Source organism: Amphiprion ocellaris, chromosome 22 (assembly GCF_022539595.1).
Source record: "Amphiprion ocellaris isolate individual 3 ecotype Okinawa chromosome 22, ASM2253959v1, whole genome shotgun sequence".
Classification (NCBI taxonomy): Eukaryota; Metazoa; Chordata; class Actinopteri; family Pomacentridae; genus Amphiprion; species Amphiprion ocellaris.
Genome location: NC_072787.1, coordinates 5,591,004 through 5,617,271, shown reverse-complemented (window position 1 = coordinate 5,617,271; position 26,268 = coordinate 5,591,004). Strand labels below are relative to the sequence as shown.

The window sequence follows — 26,268 nt, the reverse complement described above, 5'->3', positions numbered from 1 at the left end:
GGAAGCATACAGTGAGTGCTTCATGACACTCTTAAGTTCACCCCAACGCTACATCGAATGCTTGTTCATACAGAACTGAACCTCCATCTGGTGATACTCCATATTCAGTCGCTACACCTTCACGTCACTCTCCACTGGAACTTCAGCCCCTCCAATTCCCGAATGCTTTAAGACTGTGCTGCTGATGAAGGTTTCGAGAGTGTTGTGCTTTTCCATTGAAACAATACCATTTTTCCCTGATGATGTAACTTCCACATTTGGACCACTGGTTGGGGCCTGAGCGAGTACTGGCATTGTATTCCAGCAAGCCTCAGGATGTCCTGTTGGGGGGTAGGGGTTGGACAGAAGAGGAGGAGATGGAACTGCACAAGAGTTGTGTGCGTTGAATGGTGGTGGTTACAGTAGCTGTTCTAGGGTTGACGAGGGACTCCCAGGGCCCCATGGATCTGGGACCCTGTAAAAATACTTTTGACAGGACTTTGACACTTCCTGTGCGCGAGTCTGAGAGAAGATTTTTCGCATTGGATCGATTTTTGTGTAAAAATTTCCTTTTCCTGGCTCGAGGAACATCCTATTGGACTTTCTAATGACATGGGACTTGAGCTGGGTTACATTTAAGGTGGTAGGACAGAACATTTCACAAGGTTACTTGCCATGATCAACGAGGCATATTTTTTGTTTAAGAGGAAGAGAGGAAAAGCTTGTTTTGAGGTACGTAATCTGTAGTTTTGCCACTTCTTTGACAACTCTCTCCTAAGCACCTGAAGTCAATACCTAATACCTAGGAGGGAGGTATCCGTGTATGTTTTGGGAATCATTAGTAGGTGTCTCTTACATATTGTCATTATGTGGCCCTGGCTTAAGGCTAGGACTGTTACGGTTTGAACCTTAAGTATTTGATAACCTAGTCAAGATAAGTTGACTTTTCCCAACTTCTTAATATCTGCTTCTGTGATAAAGACAAGATTGAAACATAAAGAGAAGAACAAAAGACAAGAGAAGAAAGGAAGAAAGTTAGTTTTCTGTTTAAACTGTCTGCTCTGAGTCTTTGAACTCTAGAAATCTCCATTGTTCTAAAGGAAAGGAAAGACTGAGGAAATGATGGAGGCAGCAGAGTCAGTGGCATCACTGATTTATTGCTGCGTGTTTGGTCCCGTTTTTGAGCATCTCTCTCCCGGTTTATTTTCTCTCTGCTCAGTCAGGGCAGGAAGTTTATTGTGCGGACTGATTACAGACATATTTACACTGGTGTTTTTTTCCCCCATTCTGTCCTCAGTCATCACTGTGTTTAGACTTGCTGCAGGAAACTACTGCCTCAACAGATTACAGCCAAATATACGCACTTGCAGTCTTTGCTTATCTTTGCTGATTTAACATGCAGTTGTTTTTGGTTGCCTCAGAGGGCCCTTTCAATTTTGAAAAAGTCTGCACATTTCACATACAAAATGAACAGTTCCCTGCCTCTAGGGGATTTGGAAGACTAAAGCATGACTCAGACGAGATTTTCATTTACTCCATAGTAGACATCCACACAGGATGATGAATCATATCATGGCACTGATGCATTAATCACAGGATGTCTTCAGTATTTGGGGGGTTTAGTTTCGCTACCAAGACTTGACTTAGTCCTATTTCATCACATTCTGGCAGGAGTGAACTTTAAGGAGGTGAACGAAGAGAACAAACAGAAGCTTTTTGGAGAGATCTACACCGCTATCGACACATTGGCGTTCACTTTTGGCAATGTGTAAGTATGATGTCATTACTGTGATTGATATTCTCATGATTTACTTCACTGCATTAAATTGCACAGTAGTTGACTGTGCTACTTAATCAGTTTTTAGCATTTGCTTCCTGTCAGTTTCTTTAGCACATTAACGTAGGCCAGTTTATATTTATACAGCACATTTAAAACTATTCAAAGCAAAAACTATTGCTAAATATGAACTAGATAATAAACTGAACATGACACATTTCTGTGAAAATATGAGATAACAGATATATTAAACACCTTTTTGTTTCAACATTAAGGGGGTTCTTTACCAGCTTTTACACATTAAACTTTTCATAGTGTAATTAGGGTTATCTCAGATTTCTCAGATTTCTCAGACCTCAGATAAAAGTCAGGATAATTTCTGAGTTTTAGTTCATTACTTCTATAGTTCAGGTTAAAATCTTTTTTAACTTGTTTAGTCTGAGTGGCCCAGCTTCATGGACATACAGTCCTAAAATGCTGGAGCACCTATTTTTACCAAAACACAGAGATATTTTGAGGTATGTTTTTAACCTAGGTCTACTTGGGTATTCTGTTATTGACTGATCATTAGTAATCAAGGAGCTCAATAAATTATATTTGGAGCCACTATACACTTGCTGTAAAACCTCCAACACAAAACTTCTTTAAATCGCCTTGTTTATGTATGGTTTACATATGTTTATTTAAAAGAGAACTTTTCAAAATTCATCTTCCGGTGTTGATAGGCTGTTACTTGTGACGTGTACCCAACCAGATAGTGTCATGGGCGGAACATTGCTCGAGACCACAGAGTAGTGATGACTCACAAAGAGAGATGAAGCTGCGTCAGAGTCAAAGTAGTCCACTTTTAAATTAGTTTATTTTTATCAGAAATGTCTTTTTTTAAAAATAGCAAGAAATTGAAAAAAAAAAGCTGAATATTGGATGACAACCCCTGATAATTTGCATCCTGTCCTCAACCCAGTTGTTTATTCTGTGTTTCCATTTTTCCTCAGAGTGTCTGACTTCCTTATGGGAGATGTAGAGAATGGATCAGTGTTGGGGCTCCCCCTGACTAAGAGAAGCCGGGTAAGAAAAGTACAATATCTCTGTTACAATGAAGCAGGTGGTCTAATTGATTTAGCACAAGTGAAATATTACATGCCTGGTTTAGTACCTTCCAAAACTGCAGTTGGCATCAAAAATGAGTCATATATGCCCTTGTTATTCTAAATACATTGGTTCATTCAACATCTCGTTAACAGCAGGATGTAGCCTACTGCCCCCGAAGTGTCAAAAGCATAAGAAATGAAACGTTACCCAGCAGAGTGCAGAGGTCAGAGGTGAAACAAGTACTTGCGGGTTGACGTATGTTCCCAAAATTACCTCGGCAGATGATGAATTGATGCTCTGCATTGTTGTTTTCCTGCTGCAGATTTAATAACAGCTCTGAGGAGGAAGTGGAGGTTGTGATAAGAATTGTTTTAAGCATATTAGCAGACTATACTGTGCTATGATGTGGAAATACACCCTGCTCTACCCTGCCTTGTAGATTTAAAAAAAAACCCAAACCACAATTGTCTGTTTTTCAGTCTTTTGAGAACCTCTCTGTGGAATCCGGAGGATCCGGTCCTGAGAAAGATGATCCGCCAGGTAAGACAGATCTCTAACACACAGCTGCTGTACTCTGCTGTGTGAAAGTGTCGGGGAGGAGGAAACTAATCCGTGGAAATTTGTTGTGAGAAAAAGCTTATGAATATAGACCAGTTTTAGAATTAAGCTGCTATTACTGCTGGTGTTTTGTGCTGTGTCTCTGACATGTCTGTGGGGTTATCTGAGGTGACAACCAGTCACCACTAAACATGTAGTAATACATGTAGTCAGTCTGCTGTCAGCATTACTTACCTTCAAATGGCATTAGCCCATATCTCCATCAACCAAGGTCAGTGTGGGCTTTTCCTGCTGACTCACAGTCGCAGGATGTTGTCTAGCTAAACACACATGCAGCACATCCAGCAGTGCTTAGAGGCCTGTTGGATGGGGGTTGGATGCTGGGGGTCATGTTGAAACCTGTATTTTACAACCTCCCTTGTGGGATTCCTGTGGTCATCACAGGGCCGTCTCCACCAGTTCGGGCCGAAGAGGTAGACCGGACGCTGCAGCGACAGGACAGCGGAGTGGAGTCAGCGCTGCTCTACGCCAAAGCATGGTCCAAGTACACCAAAGAGCTGCTGGCATGGGTGGAGAAGCGCATCAGTATGGGTGAGTTTGGGCACTGGTGGACTGATTAAAGTATTTCTGACGGTGTAAAGAGCGAGCAGCTAAATGGCACCAGTCAGTCCTAAAGCTGTCATGTGATAATGTCATGAAGCATGTGTGTTACAAGGTGTTTTCAAAGACATTTCAAAGACAAGTTTTGAAAAGCAATAACCTCTTGTAGTCTTGACTTATGGTTCAGACACATTCAAGATATTGAAAAATATTCTGCTGTTGATAATATATATTGTATAATAACATAGTATTTCTGAGACTGTATGTTGTTTTCTATTCTTAAAATCACATGTACTTCTTATTTGTCATTGAATAACCCATATTGTATGAATTTGTACATATACGGTTTCATGCTAATGTGTAAGTTGCATTTTGAACCAAATTGACTTCAAAACTGCTTTCACTGTCACTAAATCCTGGTTGTAGATAGATGAAACTCAGATTTAATGTGAACAGAGAAACTGTTTTTTCAGGTGAACTTTAAAGACAGTTTTCCTGTATCAAACTCTGCACATACACCATTCTGCACAGTGCACTGACAATAAATTGAAATTGAATTGACTGGAGAGAGCTTTTAAAATGGACAGGAACTTATTTGAGTTTGAAAACAAAACAAATAAAGAATTTTCAAAGATTCAAAAGGTATAATTGTGAATGGAAACAGGTAGTTTTACTGTTTTATATACTGCATCACTTAATTTACTACAGTTTCACCTGCGTAAACAGCCACGTTTATAATACTATTTCTATTCTACTAATCTCTGTCTTTAGTTCTAGAGCTTGGATGTAGGATATTTTCTCTGCTTTTTTATTGATCATGTGGTCAGTCGGTCGTAAACATAGCAGCTCCAGGCATCACTAGTTGGCCAGAAATGTGTTAAATTACTTTCAATCTGAATGTCATTTTTGACAGTTATGGATCTCCAAATGCAGAGGTTTAGCCAAATATGGGGTTTTATTTGAGGCTTGTTGATCATTTAAGCTGTACTTTAAAACAATGAAGTCTTACACAGGCTCAAGGTTGAGTTTGTAGTGTGAGAGCTTTTGTTTGGTAGATTGGTTAATGAATGCTTTCAGTCTAATACTCGTTACACAGAGCTCTCAGTCAGGCTGCACACTACATTCATTATCAGCTTGTTTGCTCAACATCCACTGAGTTAACGCTTTCTTCACTAATTTATTTTTATAGATTAGTAACATGATTCAAGGACATGGTTTGATTTATTGAGAAAAGCTTTGTTTTAAAAAAAATTAAGATATAATAGTTGATGCAAAATGGAAGCACAATTCACTTTCACATGCCAGTGGAAAACTCACGAGCTGCACACACTGTGTATGTTCCCACATTTGCATTTCAACTTCGCTGTCGTCCGTTTGCAGATATCGAGTGTGCAAAGAGTTACGCCAAAATGGCTGAAACTGCCAAGTCGCTTGCAAGTCAGCAGGTAGGTGGATTTAGCAGCTTTGCACACTGCTGTTATAATTTAGCTGCTATCTCTCATTAAGGCTTTCTCCTCCTCTTTCAAGGAATTCATGCCTTTCTGTGAGATCTACACGACAGCTTTCAAAAATGACATTGAATACAGCCAGCTGGTACTTCACACTGCAGCAGTACTCCAAAGCAACAAATTCATACAGGTAACTCATCAAAGCATCTGCTGCACTAAAAAAAAAAGATACAACCCAAGACAAAAATTGTCTTGGGTTGTATAATGAAAACGAAAAGTCTCACTGACTGCGTGGTGGGTGTGGTGACGCTGTTATGCGTTTCTTTGCAGCCTCTCCTGGCCAGAAAGAACGAGCTGGACAAACTACGAAAAGAGGTCAAGGAGCAGTGGCAGAGAGAGCAAAAGAAAATGGTGAGTGGACAGTCAGGATGGTTGATCTTTGAAGAGGGCCACACACACATATCTGAATAACAAGCTTCACTGAGCTGGAGACTCAGTCCAAGAAAGCTCTTTGAGTGCCTAACCTACAAACAAATGCTTTGTTTTGTCGTGTAGACATGCAGCTTGTCAGGATAATTACTCTCCTCCATCTATGACAGAATCATTTATCAAACTAATAACCCTAATATAGGTATTAGTTATTTCTAAAAAAATGCTTTTATTGGTTAAGCTTCCATACTTGCTATTAAAAATAATAATAAAAAGTCACTTAACATTAATCATGTGGAAATAATGCTGGTCTGTATGACATGAGGGAAATATATGTTTAAAGTTCTCAAGCATTTATTCTGATCTCCAAAGAGGATTTTTTTTGTCCGCTTACTTTATGTGTGACGTGCGTTATTGTCATGCCTGCCTTGGCCTGTTAATGAACTCACTGTGTTGCACACCTGCAGCACGAAGCAGACAGCGCTCTGAGGAAGGCTCGGCTGCTGCAGACCCAGCGGCAGGAGGAATACGAGAAGGCCAAAGTGTCCACCAGCCGACTGGAGGAGGAGCAGGCCGGAGGAGGAGCGGCAGCAGCCAAGCAGCTGGAGAAGAGGCGGAGGCTGGAGGAGGAGGCCCTGCAGAAGGTACAGCTCCTCCTCTGTAGGGCCTGATGCAGGTTTTTACATTCTGTGGACCCTGAACACATGCAGTTTGCTTTGTATTATCTGAATTCTTCATCTTTTTTTTCCCAATAGATTTTCCTCACAATAGCATGATCAAGAAAAACATTCTGAAACACAATATAATCTTAAAGTTGTTAAATTCCTTCAGGTCTTGTGATCAGTTCTAAGTTCTGCAAAGGGATTACAGGGATGAGAAGTGGCTTGATCTTTTTGTCTACATTGAAAGAACTGAAAAATGCTGCTGACAGTGTTTAGCTATGCGTTTTGCAGTTTATTCCAGAGAACATCTTTCATTTACACCTCATTGCTTTTCCTCCTGTTTTCTGTCCTACTGAGCATCTTTGGTTCATCAACTGCTGACAGTTTCACCGACAGCTGGAACTAAACTTCCTGAATCCGTCACATTAATTCAATCAGCCACAGAATTGAGATTTCTAATGATTCGCTTTCTGTTCTCAGGCTGAGGAGGCCAGGGAGCACTGCAAAGCTTGTCAGGTTGACGTTGGGGTGAAGAGAATCGATCTGGCCAACACCAAGAGCGAGATCATCACTCAGATCCGAGAGATGGTCTCCCAGTGCGACCTCACTCTCAAGGCTGTGAGTTCAGATATCTGAGCTGTATATCTTCATCAAACATGTTAATCTGAACTTAAACCAGCTTGAATAATTCAGATAATGTACTAAATCTTGACACCGGAGAGTCAGACATACGTGTAGACAGGGGAGTGTGTGGTGCACGTGATAATGCTGATTGTTTCTTATTTCAGGTGACTGTCAACTGGTTTCAGCTCCAGCAGGCCCAGGTTGTATCTCTACCCGTCAACCACCAGAGTCTGTGTGAAAACGCCAAGCAGTACGAGCCTGGGCAGCGCTACATCGACTATGTCAGGAGTTTGCCCACCGACGTGCCTCGCCTGGAGTCTCATTCGTTTGATACCGCTGCCACGCAAAACACAGGGTGAGACGTCAAGATACAATCAGTAAAGACTCCCACCATAGTCTGATGGTTGTGGTTGCTATTCTAATCTGATCACAGCTTTTCCTTTTGAACATTATGGCTCTACACTTGGTGAGCTTTACTGGAACATCATTGAATTAAAGTGAAATCTGATGCTTCCTTTAAATTGAACTACGTCAGTCCTGTTAGATTAATGGTGTTTGTGTTTACTTGAACAGATGTTATCAAGGGAGGCGATTCATTTGTCAGACTTGCGGCGCTCCGTGGGGCTAAATTTCAATTTAATTAGATAAATTTAAAATTTTCAGGAAATACATTTCAGTATTTCCATGTGTTGTGAAGGCAATCCCACTGAGTAGCTGTAATCCTCTCTGGGAATGTGGACCTGGCTGCTGAGAGGTGGAGAGACAGAGTGAAAGAGCTTGTTTTGGAAAACGTAAAACAATTGGGTTGGAGAGGGCTTCCTGCGGAAATGACTGTGGTCACGGGAGAGAGGAGCTGGGCCAGTGGGCTTACCATCAGTGCACTTAACCTCTTTGAACATTTTCAGTAGCTTTTCAGCTCCGTGCACGCTGTGACTGACTACGGTGAAGAACACAGTGGTCACTCTGCAGTTGTGGCACTTTTAGAACCCAGCTCCTGTGAAGGCTTTGGTTAAAAATAGGTAGTTTCCTTTATGAGAGAGTTTTGTTGACACAGGTTTGTGATCACACACACACACACATACGAGACAGATGGAAATAAGAGAGTGCTTTGTTCTCACTTAGTTTTCTCCCTCTGCCACCCGCCCCCCCTAACTCTGATCCCTCTGATCAAAAGAATTCAGCTTGGGAGAGAGGAAATGAAACTTAGGCGCACACACCCACCCACCCACTCTCACATGCAGCCACAGCATTGTCCTTAAAAAGGTTAAATATAGACCATTGACCTACTTATTGTATATTGTCAGATGCTGCAGGATAATTGGGTAAACAATCGTTGACATCATTTGCAAATGTAGGCTATCTGAGTCCGTTAATCATCGTTGATTAACTGCTGCCTTGATGGACGGATCTCATGATATCAGGATTATTCAGGGATCTTGTGATTACTGATAGAATTTGCAGATACATTTGGCAATTTGGTGCAGCAGCAGATGAGGAATTATAAATACTGATCAAGTTAAAAGTTGTCTGAAGAGAGTGATGTTAGTGTTAGACAAGAATCCTGGACTGTAACATTGCTGGACTTAAATGATTATAATGTGTGCAGTAGTTAGCATATCCAGAAAACAGTGTTGCGGCGCTCTTTTTTCTCTGATTTCAGCTTTTTTTTTTCACCATGGAGTTTTTCCTTCTCTGAATTTAGGTTCGAAGAATCAAGGGTTCAGTGTATTGGAAAAGACTGTAAAGCCCACCGATTAAAAAAAAATAATGAGACTTTTATCTGTATTAAAAAACCTTATTCCCCCAAAGTTACAAAGTGCTTTACAAAATGAACAAAAGTCATATTATACAAATAATGACAACAACTTCAAACATAAAAAAATGAAAAGAATCTAAAATAGCTTGGTCAAGTTAGTGTTTTTTACACTAAACAATTAAGACAAAATACCTTCCTCTTAAAAAAAAAGAAAGATCATGATCAGGGTTAGAAAATTTAACTAATTAGTGTAAATGTTGGGGTCATTTATGATGTGAATTTACTTAAGTAATTTAAATATTAAAGTTAAAACACTGTTGAATACTAATTTATCTGACTATAATACATATTATGACTGAGACCCTATAGTGTTATTAATTTTGGAGAATAATCTATCAGTAATAATATTATAGCTAAAATCTCACCGTGTTCTAAATTTTAAGAGGACTTTACTTAAATAAATGATGATGATCAGTAATATTTCCTTCAAGCACAGAGAATATCTTAATCTTCACGGTATCTAGAGTAGTCTCCTGAGGTTTTTCATCTAATAAAAGTCTAAAATTGGATATGACACACTATGATTTTACTCAGCAGTATCAATGATGTCAGCCTGAAAATCCCTCAATACAACCAGCTTCATTCAGTCATATGAAACTTAATTCCTGTGGGGTTTCAGTGAAAGATTTAGTGCTCAGTGTTGCTCAGTATCTTCTACTGTCTTGTGAGTTCCGTCTCGACACATGTCATCATTTTCCTTCCTTGTTTTTCCTCCTAGGATGCCTTTCAACAAGCGCTCACTGACTGGCAGCCACTCCTCCCACAGTAACCTGTCGCAGGCCTCTGTGACCTCTGACCTCCTGGGTGGAGACGAAGTGGACAGTCCCATCAACGCTCAACACGCCAAGATTGCAGAAAGACGCTCCAATGGCAGCACCGACAGTCAAGGTACACCAGTTTGCATTCAGCAGTTTATTTCACATACAGAAACAAGTGCCTGAACACAGACAACATGATGCCATTTTGAATCAGACAGAAACACTTGCTAGAGGTTTGAATTCTAGCTGGATGGATGTTTTTATAGAACAGACACAGCACCCTCTACATTCATGGTTTCCCCAGTAAACCAAATTTTAGTGTTGCCAGATTCAATATGGCTGAATCTGTGTGTCACCAAAATGACACCACTTATCAGCCAGAAAATGCAAAAACATAAAAAACCTTGGAATTTTCCGCTTTCCAACAGTACTTAAACTACTCATATGTGAATTCTGGTTTTGCCAGAAATATTAACCAAATCTAGTCTTAAAATCATGATATTTCATTAAAATCATTTTATTCCACGTCTCATTTAACAATTTGCCAAAAATGAACAGTTAACAGTAGCTAGGATTCTGTTAAATCATAAAAAAAAGTGAGCTCCTCAGCACAACAGAAAACTTGTTCCTGATTCTGCAGTAACAAACATTTTTCCAGTACACTTATGTTAGTACATGTTGATACCACATATATTTTTAAGTTTTGTAAAATGCATTAATTATCAAAGAAATTCAACTTTTGTTTTCTTTTTTATGATTTATGTCATTATACTCTGTCATATTACACAGAAGATGTGTTTGAGTTGTCTCTATTTCTAGCCATGGTTGTGTTGTTTTCACATTGCAGTGAAAGAATGAGCCAACAGTGAGTAAAAATGTGACAGGAAAAAAAAAATACCCAGAAACTGCCTGGGGTAGAAAGTGTTACATCCAAATAGTATTCTTATATATACCCACTGAAATAAATTCTTTTTACCAGAAATTAAAATGTTTTTTAAGTTTCCGTGACCTGAAATGGAAACAGGTTGCCCAGTAACAACGGTGCGTTCTGTATAGTCTGTAATGAACTCATATGTTCCACTTTTTCAACACAGCACTGATATGTGACTTCTTATCTTTCAATGCTGTCATTTGTTTTTATGCAGCTCTTCGGATTCAGGCTCCGTTTCGTCCCTGGACCTCGGCCAATCAGGGTGGAGGGATGTGCAGCGACTCGGAAAGTGGTGGAGGGAGCAGTGAGTCCCGATCCATGGACTCACCCACTGCAAGCCCAGGTAGGACCATGAAGACACTCCCCAACTGAACATTTAATAAGCACAGGATACTTAATTACCAACACAACAAACTATTTTAATGTTCTGGGAAGATACTGGAATGCTTGAACTGTCATTTATTATAACGTATTTCACTTTTTATGTTCACTGCCAAGTTCCACATCATCTAGTTCACATGTATCAGTCTTAAATTATTGATAAAACCACCAGACAGCAATGAATGACAGCAGAGACATTCCTCAACACTGACTGTGGGCAGCGCCCTTTTTTTTTCTCGTGAACTTGATGTTCACCCAACTTTGTTGGCATGTTAATCTCAGTATCTTGGGCCTTAGCAGCCACTGACAGTGGTGTCTCTTTGTTGAACATTATGCAACTCTATCACTCTACAACGTACTCATACACATAAAATAGTTGCTCTGATTGAGGCTGGTTGTCTCCTTGTGTTTCCCCTGTCGCTGTGCTACACTACAGTCACAGTGGAATATTGTTGTACTACAGTTTTCTGCTCTGAAGCATGTTTCTGTCATGTTATTGGGTTGTTTGTATTGGTGCTGCCTTTGGCTGTACATCCTGTATTTGCAGCACTTTCTATTTTTGGGAGTGTCTTCTGTTTGTGTCCCACTTTTCTGAATTAGTTCTAACAGGTTTTGCTTGCATTTTGCATAAATTTGTAGAACAGAAATCTACAAATTTATGGAAAAGTTCTGCAAGTTTTTAGGAATAAAATGTTCTATAAATCAGGCTATGAATGATGCATGAACAAGTCCCTCTATAAAAACCGTAAGAATATAGAAGTCTTGCGTGTGTAAATTTGGTGCATGTAAGTTTGATATATGATACTGAAGTGAAGATTTTTTGCAGCTAAACATTTTTTTTCTAAACGTTAACTAATGGATATCACCATAAAAATTCCCCAACTGATTACTTGCATTAAAACTATTATTATTTGCTTTTCAAGTTTCCTGAAATTCTGTGTTTAAATTAGCAAGTGATATATCATCTCATTAAATATGCACTAATTTGCATTGACCTCAGATTGACAAAATGTAGCTAAAGAATCATTGAAATTTGTGTTTTGGCCACTTTCTTTCTATTTGTCTTTAAAAAGTAGCCCAGAACCTCAAAATTTGCCAGTTCATGAAACAAGCAGATTATTTTCTTTCTCTAAATCAGAATGCAAAGAATTTAAATGAAATTCTTTTTAACTTATTTGAGACCTTGAGGAGTGTTTCTCTTATTGACTCGGCTTTTATTGCTGATGCTTTAAATTGCTCTATTATACATTTACTAATGAATATTTTTTGGTGATGTTGATTTAACAGCATAGGACAGTAGTTATTCACACAGTGATGAATAAATTTTTTTCCCTACATAAGCCTCTGTGCAAGAATTAGTTGTTTACATGTTTCAGTGGAACAGTAAGATCAGGACTGTCTCTGCCTGGGGGAGGATGTTAGATTGTTAGTACACTATTTCCATTACATTAAATGGGGTCATGTTGTTTCCAGTTGTGCTGAAGTGTCTGCAGCCTCCATCCACCAACCTCCACAGTGTGAATGATGTAGGCGTTTATCCCTGATTAGCCTCCTTATTGGGCTTATCAAAAAATAATCACTATTATAATGAGCCTATGGGCAATGATTGATGCATGAATGTGGGTGTGAATCACCAACAATCACCTTCTTTAAGCTCATACTCGTCAACTACAGGAAGTTCACCACGCCTTTTCAGCTTTTAAATTTCAAAAATTGTCTCAGCGCCTTTTCATTCTTGCAACTGCAATGTGCAAGTGACAAACAAGGTGACTCGATATGACTGTAAAGAAATGGACTTATTGGTGTGTCCTGCCTTACTCCTGTTCAGGGGACTTCAAGAGGAGATTACCCAGAACCCCCTCCACCGGCACCATGTCGTCTGCTGATGACCTGGATGAGAGAGAGCCTCCCTCCCCCTCTGATAACGGTGAGTCAGACTGATTTAACGCCACACTCTGTCATACCTTTATTCTATTGTTCTGTATATACTGTATGGTTTTTACAGTGTCCTCTATGTGCTACATGTATTGAATTAGTTGTGTTGTTATTATTGTTATTATCCCAAAAGGTTTAGTAATTGAAAAATAGTACCTTGGCCACATCTCCCATTATGCATGCTCTCTTATCTTTTCTGTATTCATTGAAGTGTTTTCTTGATCAGACATATGGGAATTGGTCTCTTGAAATGCCATTTTTCTCTTCTCATTCTGCAGGTTTAAGTGAGATGATAATAGAGACCGCCAGCTCCCCAGGACCCTTTAGAAACACCCAGATGTCCAAAGCAGCCCAAACCCACAAGCTGAGGAAGCTTCGAGCGCCCTCCAAGTGCCGCGAGTGCGACAGCCTGGTGGTGTTTCACGGAGCAGAGTGCGAGGAGGTAACCTTGGATTCCTTTCTCTTTCTGATCTTTTTCTTCTTACAACTAATAGACTAAAACACCATCCAACCACGACCGTCTGTTTGGACCTTTAGTGAATGTCGTCCACAGCATTCAGAGTATTAAAAGTCCAAGATGGAGATTGCCAAAGTCTCACAACGGCTTCTTTATCACTCGTGGCAGGCAAAAATCAAACAGAGACAAAAGAGAAACGCCACCTCTCCCCTCATCAAAATGTTTGAATAAGGGAATGAAGGGAAAAGTTGAAAATGGCCGCGAGCTCTCCTCAGAGACCAAATCCGCCAACTGCTCTCAGCCGGGGAAACGGCCAGTGGAAACTGAAGACCTTTTGTTCATCTTCTGAGGAGTCCTTTCCATCATCCCTGTGCACCCCCCTCCTCCGCTGTTGACTTTAGATCAAGTTTCTGTCCGTATTTATTAGATACACTGACCCAGACAATAACAGAGCGGTTACTGGAAAAAACTTTATAAAATATGTTATGTAATGCTGCTCGACGTATTGACAAGAAACTGATGTGAGAATGCGACTCACTGCAGCGTATGGGAGTCATTCAGTGGTCCTAGTTCAAGGGGTGACTGGAAGTGAAGTTTCCTTGTTGGCTTTTTGGACTTAATTCAAGAGGTAGCTCACAATAAAAATAATAGCTACAAAATAGCTACTTTATCGGCACAGATTTTTGTGCCCGAATATAAAGTCTGAACCAGCTGGATTTGATGTTGTGAATAGCTTTAGGGCAAGACACAGCGTCTGTACATGCAGTTTCTTTTACAGATTTGCACTGACAATACAGACAATCGTTTGGTTTTGATTGGTTTGTCATTTTGTATCTGTAGCTAGAAAGATGAAACAGGAAACACTTAGTTTCTTACTCTGTTTTCATAACTGGGATATGTGTCACTATGTTTGCAGTGTTCGCTGGCCTGTCATAAGAAGTGTCTGGAAACCCTGGCCATCCAATGCGGCCATAAAAAGCTCCAAGGGAGGCTTCACCTGTTCGGCATTGACTTCATACAGGCAGCTAAGAACAGTCCGGATGGCATCCCCTTCATCATCCGGAAGTGTACATCAGAAATTGAGAACAGAGCGCTCAACATCAAGGTATTTTTCAGTCAATCATATAATTATTTCTGACAGCTCTATAGAGGCTTCCACTGGTTGAATTAATGTTAAAAATATAATCAACTTCATGTATTATTATTTATCCAACCAAATACAATATCTCACCAAATGGATACATCCTCATGAAGAATATAACTCCTGGCTGGAACTAGAACAGTTAGATTGTAACCAGATCAAAATCTCTGACCTTCCCTTTATCACTTCTGCCCTTAAACATCACTCCTGCTTCAAGAACCCTATGATCGCTTCCACCTTGTCTGCTTGGTGGAAAGCACTGGAAACCACAGGCTCCCAATTAAAACCCAGTATACTCTCCCCAATCTGGCACAACCCTGATTTTGCAAACAACAAAATAGCTCTTTATTTCAGCACATGGGCAGAGAGAGGAGTCACTCACCTCCATCACCTTCTGGATGATAACACATTTAGGACATATATAAACTTATTCCAAACATTTGAAATAAGAAATGGAAATTTTCTTCAGTACCTACAGGTAAAGAAGACTATTACAAGTAGAATTCCATCGCTTCAGACTACTTTACAGCCAACGGATTTACAGCCACCTGAATTTGTCGACTACATTGTGAAACTCTCTCCAAGAAATAAGAAGAATCTCTCAAAAATTTATGGTTTACTCTCAAAGACACACTCTATACACCTACCAACTCAAAAATGGGAAAAAGACGTATCCAAATCTTTTGACTCTGATTTTTGGACCCAAATCTGTGAAAACACATTTAAAATGACTAAAAACACCAACTTACAATTGATCCAATTTAAGGTGCTTCACAGAACGCATATAACGCAATATAAACTGTATAAAATGGGCTTCTCACGCTCAGACACATGTACGCAATGCACCCAAAACATGACTGACACTTACTTTCACGCTCTGTGGCTTTGTACACCCGTCTATCAATTCTGGGTAACAATCACGCAGAAACTCTCCAATATTTTGGACTGCGGGATTCCACATTCCCCGAACGTTTGCCTAATTGGTGATCTAACGCAAACAGCCCTTCCAGACATTCATATCCAACCCACACTTGCAGCTATCGCCATTGCCAAAAAGACAATTTTAGTTAACTGGAAAGATAAGAAAGCCCTCAACATCATCCATTGGCTGAACCTCCTCACAGAACACATTTCACTAGAGAGAATATCTGCTATCAGAAAAAACCATTTGGACTCCTTCAAAGAAAAATGGTCTCCATTTATTAAATCAATAAATATTAATCTATAGCCTCCGCTTGTATGTGGGCGTATGCCATTTCCCTCATAAAATTGTAATTATTATTCTGTCTGTGTGTATGGTCTGACTTCTCTCTGCTTTATTTCAGTTTATTAACCCTCTACCTTTTTAAGTAGGATGGCACCATGGACTTCAAGGCTGTGTGCATACACTGGTGGTGTCCCTTCCCTATTGCTCTTGGGGTTGCTCTCTGGCTCTGCGGGGCCTGCGTGGCTCGGGCCCCTCTGCCTGGGGGTGGGTGTCCCCGGTGTCTCTCCCTTTGAGTCCTGGGTCTGCTGGGTTTGTGCGCTCTCCTGGGGCCTTGGGGGTGGCGGCGGCTGGTCTCTTCTGGGGCGCCCTGGCTGGCCCTGGGGTTTGGGGTGGGTCGGCCCTCCGGTCGCTCCCCTGTCCCTTCCTGCTCTGCTTCCCTCCTCCTCCCTCCTCTCCTGCCTGGCCGCTCGTCCTCGTCCCTCTCCCTCCCCTGGGGGGGCTGGGGGCCCTCCGCTGCCTGGGGGTCTGGCATGGGGGCCGGGTGGTCTCTCTGGGGGGGTGGCTCTGGCTCATCCGGGCACAGGCCTTGGTACTTGCCTGTGTGCCGCCACTGGAGATAAATTTCTGCTGGCTGGGGGCTTCTGTCCGGGCCCGGTGCTGTCCTGGGGAGTGGTGGGGTGGGTGGGGTCTCGGTGGTGCTGCGGAGTGGGCGCCCTGCATCCTGGACGTGCCGGCTCCGGGGTGGGCGTGGGGGCTCATGGCCCTTGCTTCCTAGTGGTGCGGCCTGGTCCTCCCTCCGGGGCGGGGTGCTGCATGCGGCTGGCCCGTGGTGGGGCTGTGGCGCCTACCGGGGCGCTGCTCTAGCGCTGCGACTTCTGGGGGTTTCGGTGCTGGCCGTGCCGGTCGGGTTCGTGTGGGCTCACCTTGGCCTCTTGCCTCTGGGCTCTGGGGGCCCTCTGCATCAGTACCGGTGGTCTTACTACCTGTCTCCCCCGCTGCTCTCTCCTCATGGGCCGGATCCACACCAGACTGCCTCTTACTGTGCACTTCACACACTCCACACGTCACTGTATATAGTTAGTCTTAGGCACATATAGGGACACAACAGCTAGGGCCCCGAGAGCAGGTGGGGGCAGGAACGATGGGCTCTGTGGTGGGGCGGATGGCAGGGCTCTACGGCCTTGTCTCTTCCCCATCACCCTCTTGCTTGCCTCCCCTGCTCTCTAATTTCTTTTTAATGCACCACATACACTCACACCTTGGGGGTAGGTCTGGGACGGCTCGGGGAACTTGGGCCAGGGTAGGCTGCAGAGTAGCCATCCTCTGTGGTCCTCTGGCCCGCCCCCTGGACGCCTCGCCCAGCCTCCCCACTTTTAATGCACCACATGACACTCAGGGTTACACTATCACGGTGCAGGGATAATGTCTCCAGTCTGGGATCGGGAGACATATTAACAGGGAGTAATGGGGGGATCTCACTAATATGGCCTCACTGGTGGGACCCGGCCCCCTTATGGCTATGGTGTGGCGGGGGTGGACCATCATCCGTGTTGCTGTGGCTGGGGGGTCCCCGGGGCCTGGGGGCTGTGGTCGGGGGGGGTTCTCCTGCGTGCCCGACGGGTCCGGGCAGGTGCGATGGCTCTTGGTGGGCTGCGGGGGCTGGATTGGCCGTCCTGGTGGGCGCTGTGGCTGTACTGCGGGCTGGTGGCATGTGGTGGCTCTGTCCTGGTGGGTTGTCAGGGCGCATTGCGGGGAGTGGGGGCCCTGGGTGTACTGCGCTCACCTGGGGCCTGGTGCGGGGGGTATGCGGGGTGCCTCCCTGTCGGCGTCGCCGGGCCCCACCACACTGTCCATTTTTACCCTCTGGACTCACATCGGGTCCCGGCTCCGATTTCCTCTGGCCGGCTCCCGGTGGTGGCCTGCCTTGTGATGGGCTGGTTGCCATCCCTTCGGTGGGCCGCTCGGCCCCTGTGTCTGGCTTCCTGGCTGTGTGGGGCCGTTGGCCCCCTCGGGGGAGGGAGAGGGGGTGGGGGTGGGCGGGTCGGGTGGTGGGGTGGGGGGTTTGGTGGGGACTGGGGTGGGCGGGGTTGGGGTTTGGGTGGCGGGTGGGTCCTCGTGCCCCGGGCCACCTGGGTCGGTCTGGGCGCGCAGGGGGTATCAGTAGCTGCTCCCTCTTGTTCTCCGGGTTCGCATCGTTCACGGTGGCCCCGGTGGCTCTCTGGGGGTGCCGCCCTGTGGCTCCTACGGCCCGGGGGGAGGGGTGCCCTGTTGGCTTGGCCCTGCCTTGCCGTGATTGCTGTTCTGGGCTTCGGGGTTCTTCACACTTGCATGTTTGATCAGGTCTTGCCAGCTACTGCCGAGTCCCATTTCAGCGATTGATGGGTCCCGCCAGAATGTGCTGAGAATTTCTCCAGTCTCTACCCTAAACTCATTCTCTCTCGCACTAGTATCCTTTTCTGGCCTATTCTATTCTATTCTATACTATCAAGACACCCACAATTATGGTGCTCAGTACCATTTGTTCATTTATTATTGAATCTCTTTTTCTTTTGTGTTGGTTTGGTTTTCTTTTCTTTTTTCAAATTTTTATTTATTTATTTATTTTTTTTTATTGATGGGCAATTAGTAGTTGGGCATAACACACCACCTTACAATCTTTAATTGCAATAGCAACGCCTGTTATTTTCTATCCCTGTTCATCCTGTTCGTCCTGTTCGTCCTGTCCAGTCTTTGTTTCCCCCACACATCACTGAGGTGTAGCACTGCCCTCCCTGGCTCATAATAGGGAATTCTAATAAAGAATATCTGCTTAGCTTTCAGGGAGGGCCGGTGATGGTCACACACATGCACTAAATATTAAAATATTTGGCTGCAAGACTAAAATATGCATCAATCTCATAAAATGTTGACTCCCCTTTTGTGGAGTTAAACAATGAGAACAAATGCAGACAAAAAAAAAAAAAAAAAAAAAAAATATAATCAAAGTTAAGATGATTTTTATTGATTGCCTGATTTGATGCTTTACAGACAAAATCCAATAAATAACATGTTAAAGGGAGACTTCTTTCCATTGTGGTCCCAAAATGGTAAAACAGTAGACATGAAAACACTGAAGACTAGTTTAACTAAATTAAAACAAAACGTTTGACACCGACTATTGGTATTCTTCATGTCAAATTGTAAATAGTTTAACCCCTGTTGCCTGTATCAAAAGTTTTATCTTTACCTCATTGAAGGAGATCCAATACAGTGACTGTAACGTGTAAAATAACACATGATTGATAGAGGCTGTCAGTGTTGTCAGGGATAATCAGAGTGTGTTGACAGAATTTACCCAGTGTGTCAAAATGAATGATAAACCCTAAGAGATAATGATGCACTAGTTACATTTGCAAGCACAAACCTGTCACTGAATTGTAGTTTGGAACAAATTAATATGTAGCTTCTTTTTTAAAAACTGAGATGAAATGTTATTTGTATGATCTATCCGTAGTTCAACCATGTAAATTTCCATTCATTTCATGGTGGGTCCCGTTAATATTCTGCAGCTGTGTGTTCCCACTTTCTCCATGGTGATGGAGAAAATTGCATCTGATTTTCCTGTGTTGAATGCATTTTGTTTTTGTGCTCTGAAGGGTATCTACCGGGTGAACGGTGCCAAGTCTCGGGTGGAGAAGTTGTGCCAGGCATTTGAGAATGGCAAGGACCTGGTGGAGCTCTCTGAACTGTATCCTCACGACATTAGCAACGTCCTCAAACTCTACCTGCGACAGGTTGGCTGCTTTTCACACCATATTCTTCATGTAATAAGTTTTGTAAGACAGCTACCCAAAAAGGAAGTGGTCCAAAGCAGGCTCGCTGCTTTGGTGTTTGTTTTCTCTTTGTTTATTTTTGGAAAATAATTCCCGCCTGTCATCCCCTCAGTGCTTATCTCGTTTCTAATTCTGTACCACTTGTGTATTTACGTACATATTTCAGTTGTCTCTGTTTATTGTCGGCTTCCTTGATTCATTTGTTTATCTAATTCGTTTTTCCTCCCCACTTTCCAGCTTCCAGAGCCGCTCATCCTGTTCCGCTACTATAACGACTTCATCGGTTTGGCTAAGGAGAGCCAGAGTATCATAGTGGAGGAACTAGAAGCGTTGCGGCTTAGTCCCACCCTTGTGAACCCGGCCCAGGTCAGCGTGGAGCTCAACCGAGTCTTGTTCAAGATCAAGGATCTGCTGAGGCATCTGCCTCCAGCTCATCACAAGACACTGCAGTTCCTCATCGAGCATCTTCACAGGTATCCATCGAATAACTCATAAAACAAACCAGACAAAATCTTAGACATTCGGTAGAGAGAAAAAAAGAATATGATGCATTTTAATGATGTCCTTCCTCTCTCCAGGGTGACGGAGCGATCAGAGGAGAACAAGATGACAGCCAGCAATCTGGGCATCATCTTCGGCCCGACGCTCATCAAGCCGAGGCAGGCAGATGCTGAAGTCTCCCTGTCCTCTCTGGTGGATTACCCCTATCAGGCACTCATTGTAGAGCTCCTGATCCGACACTACCAGATGATCTTTGACACCCCCCTCAGTCCTCTAAGCGGTACCTCGCCCACAGAGGTTGATGTACATTCGCGCCCCAATACCCGCTTCACCCACCAGGAGAAGGAGCAGCGGCTGAGCAGGCACTCCAAGTCGCTGGGAGACATTAAAGAGGTAAATAGTCTTTGGTTTTCATGAAAAATAACTGTTAATCAGTGATTTGATATTAAATGGTAGATTGATGATTTGATTTCTGTTTTTTTACCCTTACAGCAGAGCTCTAAGGTGTTCAAGAGACATTCTTCCATTATTCCTTCTTCGCACTTATTGGCTGAGGTTGAGGAGGCGATGCCGAGCCTCGATGGAAGTGACTTTGAACCTGGTTAGTATTGTTGCAAAGCTAGAAAGCATTATTATTAAGTATATGATTGCCCTAGTTTGAAGTCCACATCCCTTTCACCTGATCTGTTAATGTTAAACCTCTTTAATGTCTCTGTTTGAAGCTGATGAAGTGGATTCAGAGACCCTCAATGGAGTTTTGTCATCAAGTGTCCCTGACATCCCCAAACCTGGTGAGCGAGGCCTCAGTCGTTCTCATCACATCACAGTCACCAGGGTCCAGCTTCGACACCCACGCAGCAAACTCTCCTCTCGGCCAGTCAGCTTGCCGGCCGATCGGATCCTCAGCCGAGGCCAAATAGACGATAACAACACCCGGAACAGCGGCGAGCAAGATGACAGGAGAGCGGGCAGCTGTGACCAGTCCATCGAAGAGGTGGACGAGACTGAAAATACAAAATTGCGAGCTGGCACGCATTTCCGGAGTACATTTATCGACACCCAGACGTTACGCAGAACGTGGGACAAACAGTACAAGCACGATGTTTCCTCTAGAACTGTCAGAATCGTGGCCAGTTCGTCCACAGAGAGTCCAGCTGTGGACGCCAGCAACTTATCAGCCTCTGTGCCGTCAGCCTTCTCCCTGGGAACTACAGGGAACCCTGTTAGCACCCTCTACCCCAACAGACCTTACACAGTCGCAGTGCGACCCAGCAGGACTTTGAGAAGGGAGGACAATGTCACCAAGTACAGCCCCATTGCAACAGCTTTCAGGGCTCCCAGGACTCTCCAGCCTCCCCCGGGAACCTTCTACAAACCTCCGTCGGGGAGCAAAGCTAAGGCGCTGCAGAACTGTGTGTTAGCTAACAGCGCTGAGGAAGAGGATGAGGAGGATGATGACGATGAGGATGAGGAGGAGGAACTGGGGATTGAGATAGAGGTGTCTGTGGATGAGCCTCTTGAGGGGGACATTGAGGAGGAGCAGGCTGCCATCTCTCAGTCTCCCAGTTCAAGCCCTGAGGAACTGGGCCCAAACCAGGCCAAACCGGTGTACCAGAGACTCAGACCCAGACGCCTCCAAGAGGTGGAACACAGAGAGGCTCATTTTGTTTAATCCACCATAAGTCATGGTCTATCAGAGCTCAGTGGTCAAATAAAGACAATGTGTGCCATATGATTTTAGAGAAACACGAAGAAAACATCTGCAAAGAAAACGTATGATTGTGGGCACTGTGTGTAGAGTTATCATACCTGCTATTGTACCTTCAGTCCTCAAAAGACAAACAGGATGCACTTAAAATGCTGTGTATTTTTAACATGATCCACAGATCCTTCATTTTACCAATCACTCGCTCAGTACACTCTGGCACCTGGTCAGAATATTTATAATTTTTTTTTTTGAATCTGTGCAATTACATTTTTTTTGTTTGAATATTTTGTATAAAGTTCTTACAGGCTCAGTATCTATGTATGTTTATATACCAAAAAAAAGAAGCTATGTTTGAGAAGTTACAAAAGTGCATATAGCCACAACACTGAAAAAATTTTGGTGCACTTAAATGACATCAGTACTCTTCCACAAATCGTTGTCGGAGTCGTGTGTTTTACCTACTGTGAGTAAGAGTGTTTTAAACTGTTACGCGTAGGTTATAATTAATCATTTTGCTAATAACCTCTGTATAAAGCAATATAATGACATTTGTTACATGCAGTACTGGGTATCTGTACTGGCATTTGGTAATGTTATGAAGCACCAGTTGCAAAGGGTAAACATCCACTTGTTTTTATACTGTTGAACTTGGATGGTGTCAACTTCTCTGAAAAGCTTTTAGAAATGCCACTGGATTCTGTCTTGGCATTGTTATTCTTGATTTTAATATAACATTTACATTCTTCATAGCCAAAGCTGTGTTTTGCAACCTAATTAGTCCTATCAGTAACTGAAATCTTACAGGTTCTATGTAAGTATTAGGAAGTACATCATTTATTTAAATGGTATCTGTTTCTCATGGTAATGTACAAGGTTGACAGAATGTTGAAAAGTTCAGTGTAAGAAAACAGGTACATGAAAACAAACACCCTTTTGTAACTTATTAAAATATATCTTACAACTTTCAGCTGTGATGGGGTTTTTTTTGTGTCTCAAACTTGTAGCAACTGTTTTTAACAAAGACACATTCTGATTTCTGGAAGTTATGCAGTTCTGATCTGTATGATACCGTAAACTCAGTGACTAGAAAAGGATGCAAAATTTTGTTATGTTGAAATTAAGCCTTTCATGCATAATAATAAATAATACATCCACTAGAATGGACATTATTTCAACTTCAAAGAAAGCACATAATTTGCAGTAATTTCTCTAAACCAACAATCTCCTAAGCCTTCTATATATTGTCTTAATTGTTATTTGTTCTCCTGAAATATTGCGTAATAAATCCAAAACAGATGCTGGTGGAAATGTGCTCATTACCTCTGGAATAACTGCTCAAACTACTTATGCTAAACAAAACATATGTAGACAAAAACATTCTCTGATTAACCTGTTGAGGAGGGAATACTTGTATCAAAGAATAATCCATATAGCTTTTCAAAATAACTCTACTGTAGTGGATGTCATGCATCAGTGATTAGATATCTGGCTATCCGTGCCTGATGTGTGTGGATATACAGGTGCTGGTCATAGAATATCATGAAAAAGTTTATTCAGTAATTCCATTCAAAAAGTGAAACTTCTATATTATATTCATTCATTACACACAGACTGATATATTTCAAATGTTTATTTGTCTTAATTTTGATGATTGTACTTGAATACTAATGAAAATCCCAAATTCAAAGTCCCAGAAAATTAGAATATTACTTAAGACCGATACAAAAAAGGATTTCTAGAAATGTTGGCCAACTGAAAAGTATGAACATGAAAAGTATGAGCATGTACAGCACTCAATACTTAGTTGGGGCTCCTTTTGCCTGAATTACTGCAGTATTGCGGCGTGGCATCAGTTTGTGGCACTGCTCAGGTGTTATGAGAGCCCAGGTTGCTCTGATAGTGGCCTTCAGCTCTTCTGCATTGTTGGGTCTGGTGTATCACATCTTCCTCTTCACAATACCCCATAGATTTTCTATAGGGTTAAGGTCAGGCGAGTTTGCTGGCTAATTAAGAACAGGGATACCATGATCCTTAAACCAGGTACTGGTAGCTTTGGCACTGTGTGCAGGTACCAAGTCCTGTTGGAAAATGAAATCTGCATCTCCGTGAAGTTGGTCAGCAGCAAGAAGCATGAAGTACTCTAAAACTTCCTGGTAGATGGCTGCGTTGACTTTGAACCTAAGAAAACACAGTGGACCAACACCAGCAGATGACATGACACCCCAAACCATCACTGACTGTGGAAACTTTACACTCCACCTCAAGCAACGTGGATTCTGTGCCTCTCCTCTCTTCTCCAGACTGTGGGACCTTGATTTCCAAAGGACATGCAAAATTTACTTTCATCAGAGAACATAACTGTGGACCACTCAGCAGCAGTCCAGTCCTTTTTGTCTTTAGTCCAGGCGAGATGCTTCTGACACTGTCTCTTGTTCAAGAGTGGCTTGACACAAGGAATGCGACAGCTGAAAGCCATGTCTTGCATACGTCTGTGTTGGTGGTTCTTGAAGCACTGACTCCAGCTGCAGTCCACTCTTTGTGAATCTCCCCCACATTTTTGAATGGGTTTCGTTTCACAATCCTCTCCAGGGTGCGGTTATCCCTATTGTTTGTACACTTTTTTCTGCCTCATCTTTTCCTTCCCTTCGCCTCTCTACTGATGTACTTGGACACAGAGCTCTGTGAACAGCCAGCCTCTTTAGCAATGGCCTTTTCTGTCTTGCCCGCCTTGTACAAGATGTCAGTGGTGGTCTTCTGGACGACTGTCAGGTCAGCAGTCTTCCCCATGATTGTGTAGCCTACAGAACTAGACTGAGAGACCATTTAAAGGCCTTTGCAGGTGTTTTGAGTTAATTAGCTGATTAGAGTGTGGCACCAGATGTCTTCAATATTGAACCTTTCCACAATATTCTAATTTTCTGAGATACTGAATTTGGGATTTTCATTAGTATTCAGGTATAATCATCAAAATTAAGAGAAATAAACATTTGAAATATATCAGTCTCTGTGTAATGAATGAATATAATGTACAAGTTTCACTTTTTGAATGGAATTACTGAAATAAACTTTTTCATGCTATTCTAATTATATGACCAGCACCTGTATATGTACTGGTTTATGTGTGAGTGAGAGTGTGTATGCTTATATGTGAAAATAATATTTACCATTTAGGTGAGACACTGCCGACAAAAAATACTATTTTTTCATGCTCTGGTCAATTTTAAGATTTTGGGCTGTTTCGCTTCCATACCATGTCTGCTTTTAGACTAGTGGAAAGAAATCCTTACACATTTAGCTGTTTATTTTACTACGTTTTGTCTATTGTGTGCACTGCAAAGTACACAAATATACACAATCAACTGAGAAAGTCTGATGCTGATATCTAATATCTTTGGTTAAAAATAGTATATGTAAATGGTGATTTCCCAAAAAAAAAGATTTCTTACAATAATTTTTTAAAAAATTTCTCATTCTCCTAGACAGAGCACTTTAGTAGCACTTATTTATACTAGACTTTCCAGTTTTATTCCTATCTGTCTTGTGAAGTTCAGTCATACCCTAATTTGTAGAATATTTTAAAACTTTCTTAAAAACAAGGTGAAAATGGACTAAATTTTTTCTGGCTGTTGACAGTATTTTCTGATTTATGGAATGAAAAAAGAGGTTTCCAAAAATTTGTCCTGTGAAACCTTTTGACTAATATTTCAGCAAAATGAAGCAATAAATTAGAATTTGGCTTTGTCCAATGTTTAGATTTCTTTATGCAAATTTGCACATTTACAATATGATAATGCCTCATTTGCATATCTAAAGTAGGGCCCGGATCTTAACGCGTTAATTGCGATCAATTAAATACAGCAGAAAAATAACGCGTTAAAAATAATAACCCTCCTCAGTTCCCTCATTTCTGGCACACCGGTAACTCTGATGAACACTCCAGCCCAGTAGGTGGCGGTAATGAACCCAAAGTCTGTTTTTAGCCATGAAGAAGAAGCACAGGAAGTACTGAGTGAAGTCAGGCACTGGTGAACAGTGAAGGAAGATGAGATTGAGCTTGTTGGGCAGAATGTTTTCTTTTAAAAATCTTCCTGATGGCAGCTTGGATAAAAGCCTGGTTGTGTGCAAATTGTGCAACAAAGAGTTTTCTGATCTCTGCGTCACTTCAAGCCGACGGTATCACCTCAATGTAAAACATGTTGCTGTTAGCACCAGAGCTAACGTTAGTTACGAGTCATGCTAACGGCTAACGGTGTAGCCATCCCATAATAGACCACTTTTCTAGACAGTGCTTGAGTTTACAGAAAGTCTTAAAATGTTGACTAAAATCGCTATAATTGCACTTAGATTTGCAGTAATCTGTGAATGTAGCAGACAGATGAAAAATGCAGATAAATAGAAATGAAATATTTTTCTGGTTTAAGTTTTTACTCCGTTGAGGCTCTGCCTCCTTGG

General features: G+C 42.2%; 1 protein-coding gene across 3 annotated transcripts in view; it reads left to right on the top strand.

The window, feature by feature from the left end:
- The window catches only part of arhgap29a (Rho GTPase activating protein 29a), a 41,375-nt gene extending 18,592 nt beyond the window's left edge, over positions 1-22,783 (top strand). Inside the window, exons 1-21 of one of the 3 annotated variants that reach the window (XM_023279233.3) lie at positions 383-711; positions 1,651-1,747; positions 2,752-2,824; positions 3,328-3,388; positions 3,851-3,997; positions 5,387-5,451; positions 5,534-5,644; positions 5,785-5,865; positions 6,351-6,527; positions 7,026-7,163; positions 7,334-7,524; positions 9,704-9,873; positions 10,889-11,017; positions 12,884-12,982; positions 13,269-13,432; positions 14,364-14,552; positions 19,431-19,568; positions 19,845-20,080; positions 20,186-20,501; positions 20,601-20,709; positions 20,831-22,783. In XM_023279233.3, the coding sequence (XP_023135001.2) occupies positions 2,768-2,824; positions 3,328-3,388; positions 3,851-3,997; positions 5,387-5,451; positions 5,534-5,644; positions 5,785-5,865; positions 6,351-6,527; positions 7,026-7,163; positions 7,334-7,524; positions 9,704-9,873; positions 10,889-11,017; positions 12,884-12,982; positions 13,269-13,432; positions 14,364-14,552; positions 19,431-19,568; positions 19,845-20,080; positions 20,186-20,501; positions 20,601-20,709; positions 20,831-21,780 (3,528 nt within the window). In that variant the 5' untranslated portion in view covers positions 383-711; positions 1,651-1,747; positions 2,752-2,767 and the 3' untranslated portion in view covers positions 21,781-22,783. Of the gene's footprint in view, positions 1-382; positions 712-1,650; positions 1,748-2,751; positions 2,825-3,327; positions 3,389-3,850; positions 3,998-5,386; positions 5,452-5,533; positions 5,645-5,784; positions 5,866-6,350; positions 6,528-7,025; positions 7,164-7,333; positions 7,525-9,703; positions 9,874-10,888; positions 11,018-12,883; positions 12,983-13,268; positions 13,433-14,363; positions 14,553-19,430; positions 19,569-19,844; positions 20,081-20,185; positions 20,502-20,600; positions 20,710-20,830 lie in introns of those variants that run through there. The other 2 variants (XM_023279232.3, XM_023279231.3) reach the window with 2 other exon arrangements.
- The last annotated feature ends 3,485 nt before the right edge of the window (positions 22,784-26,268 follow it).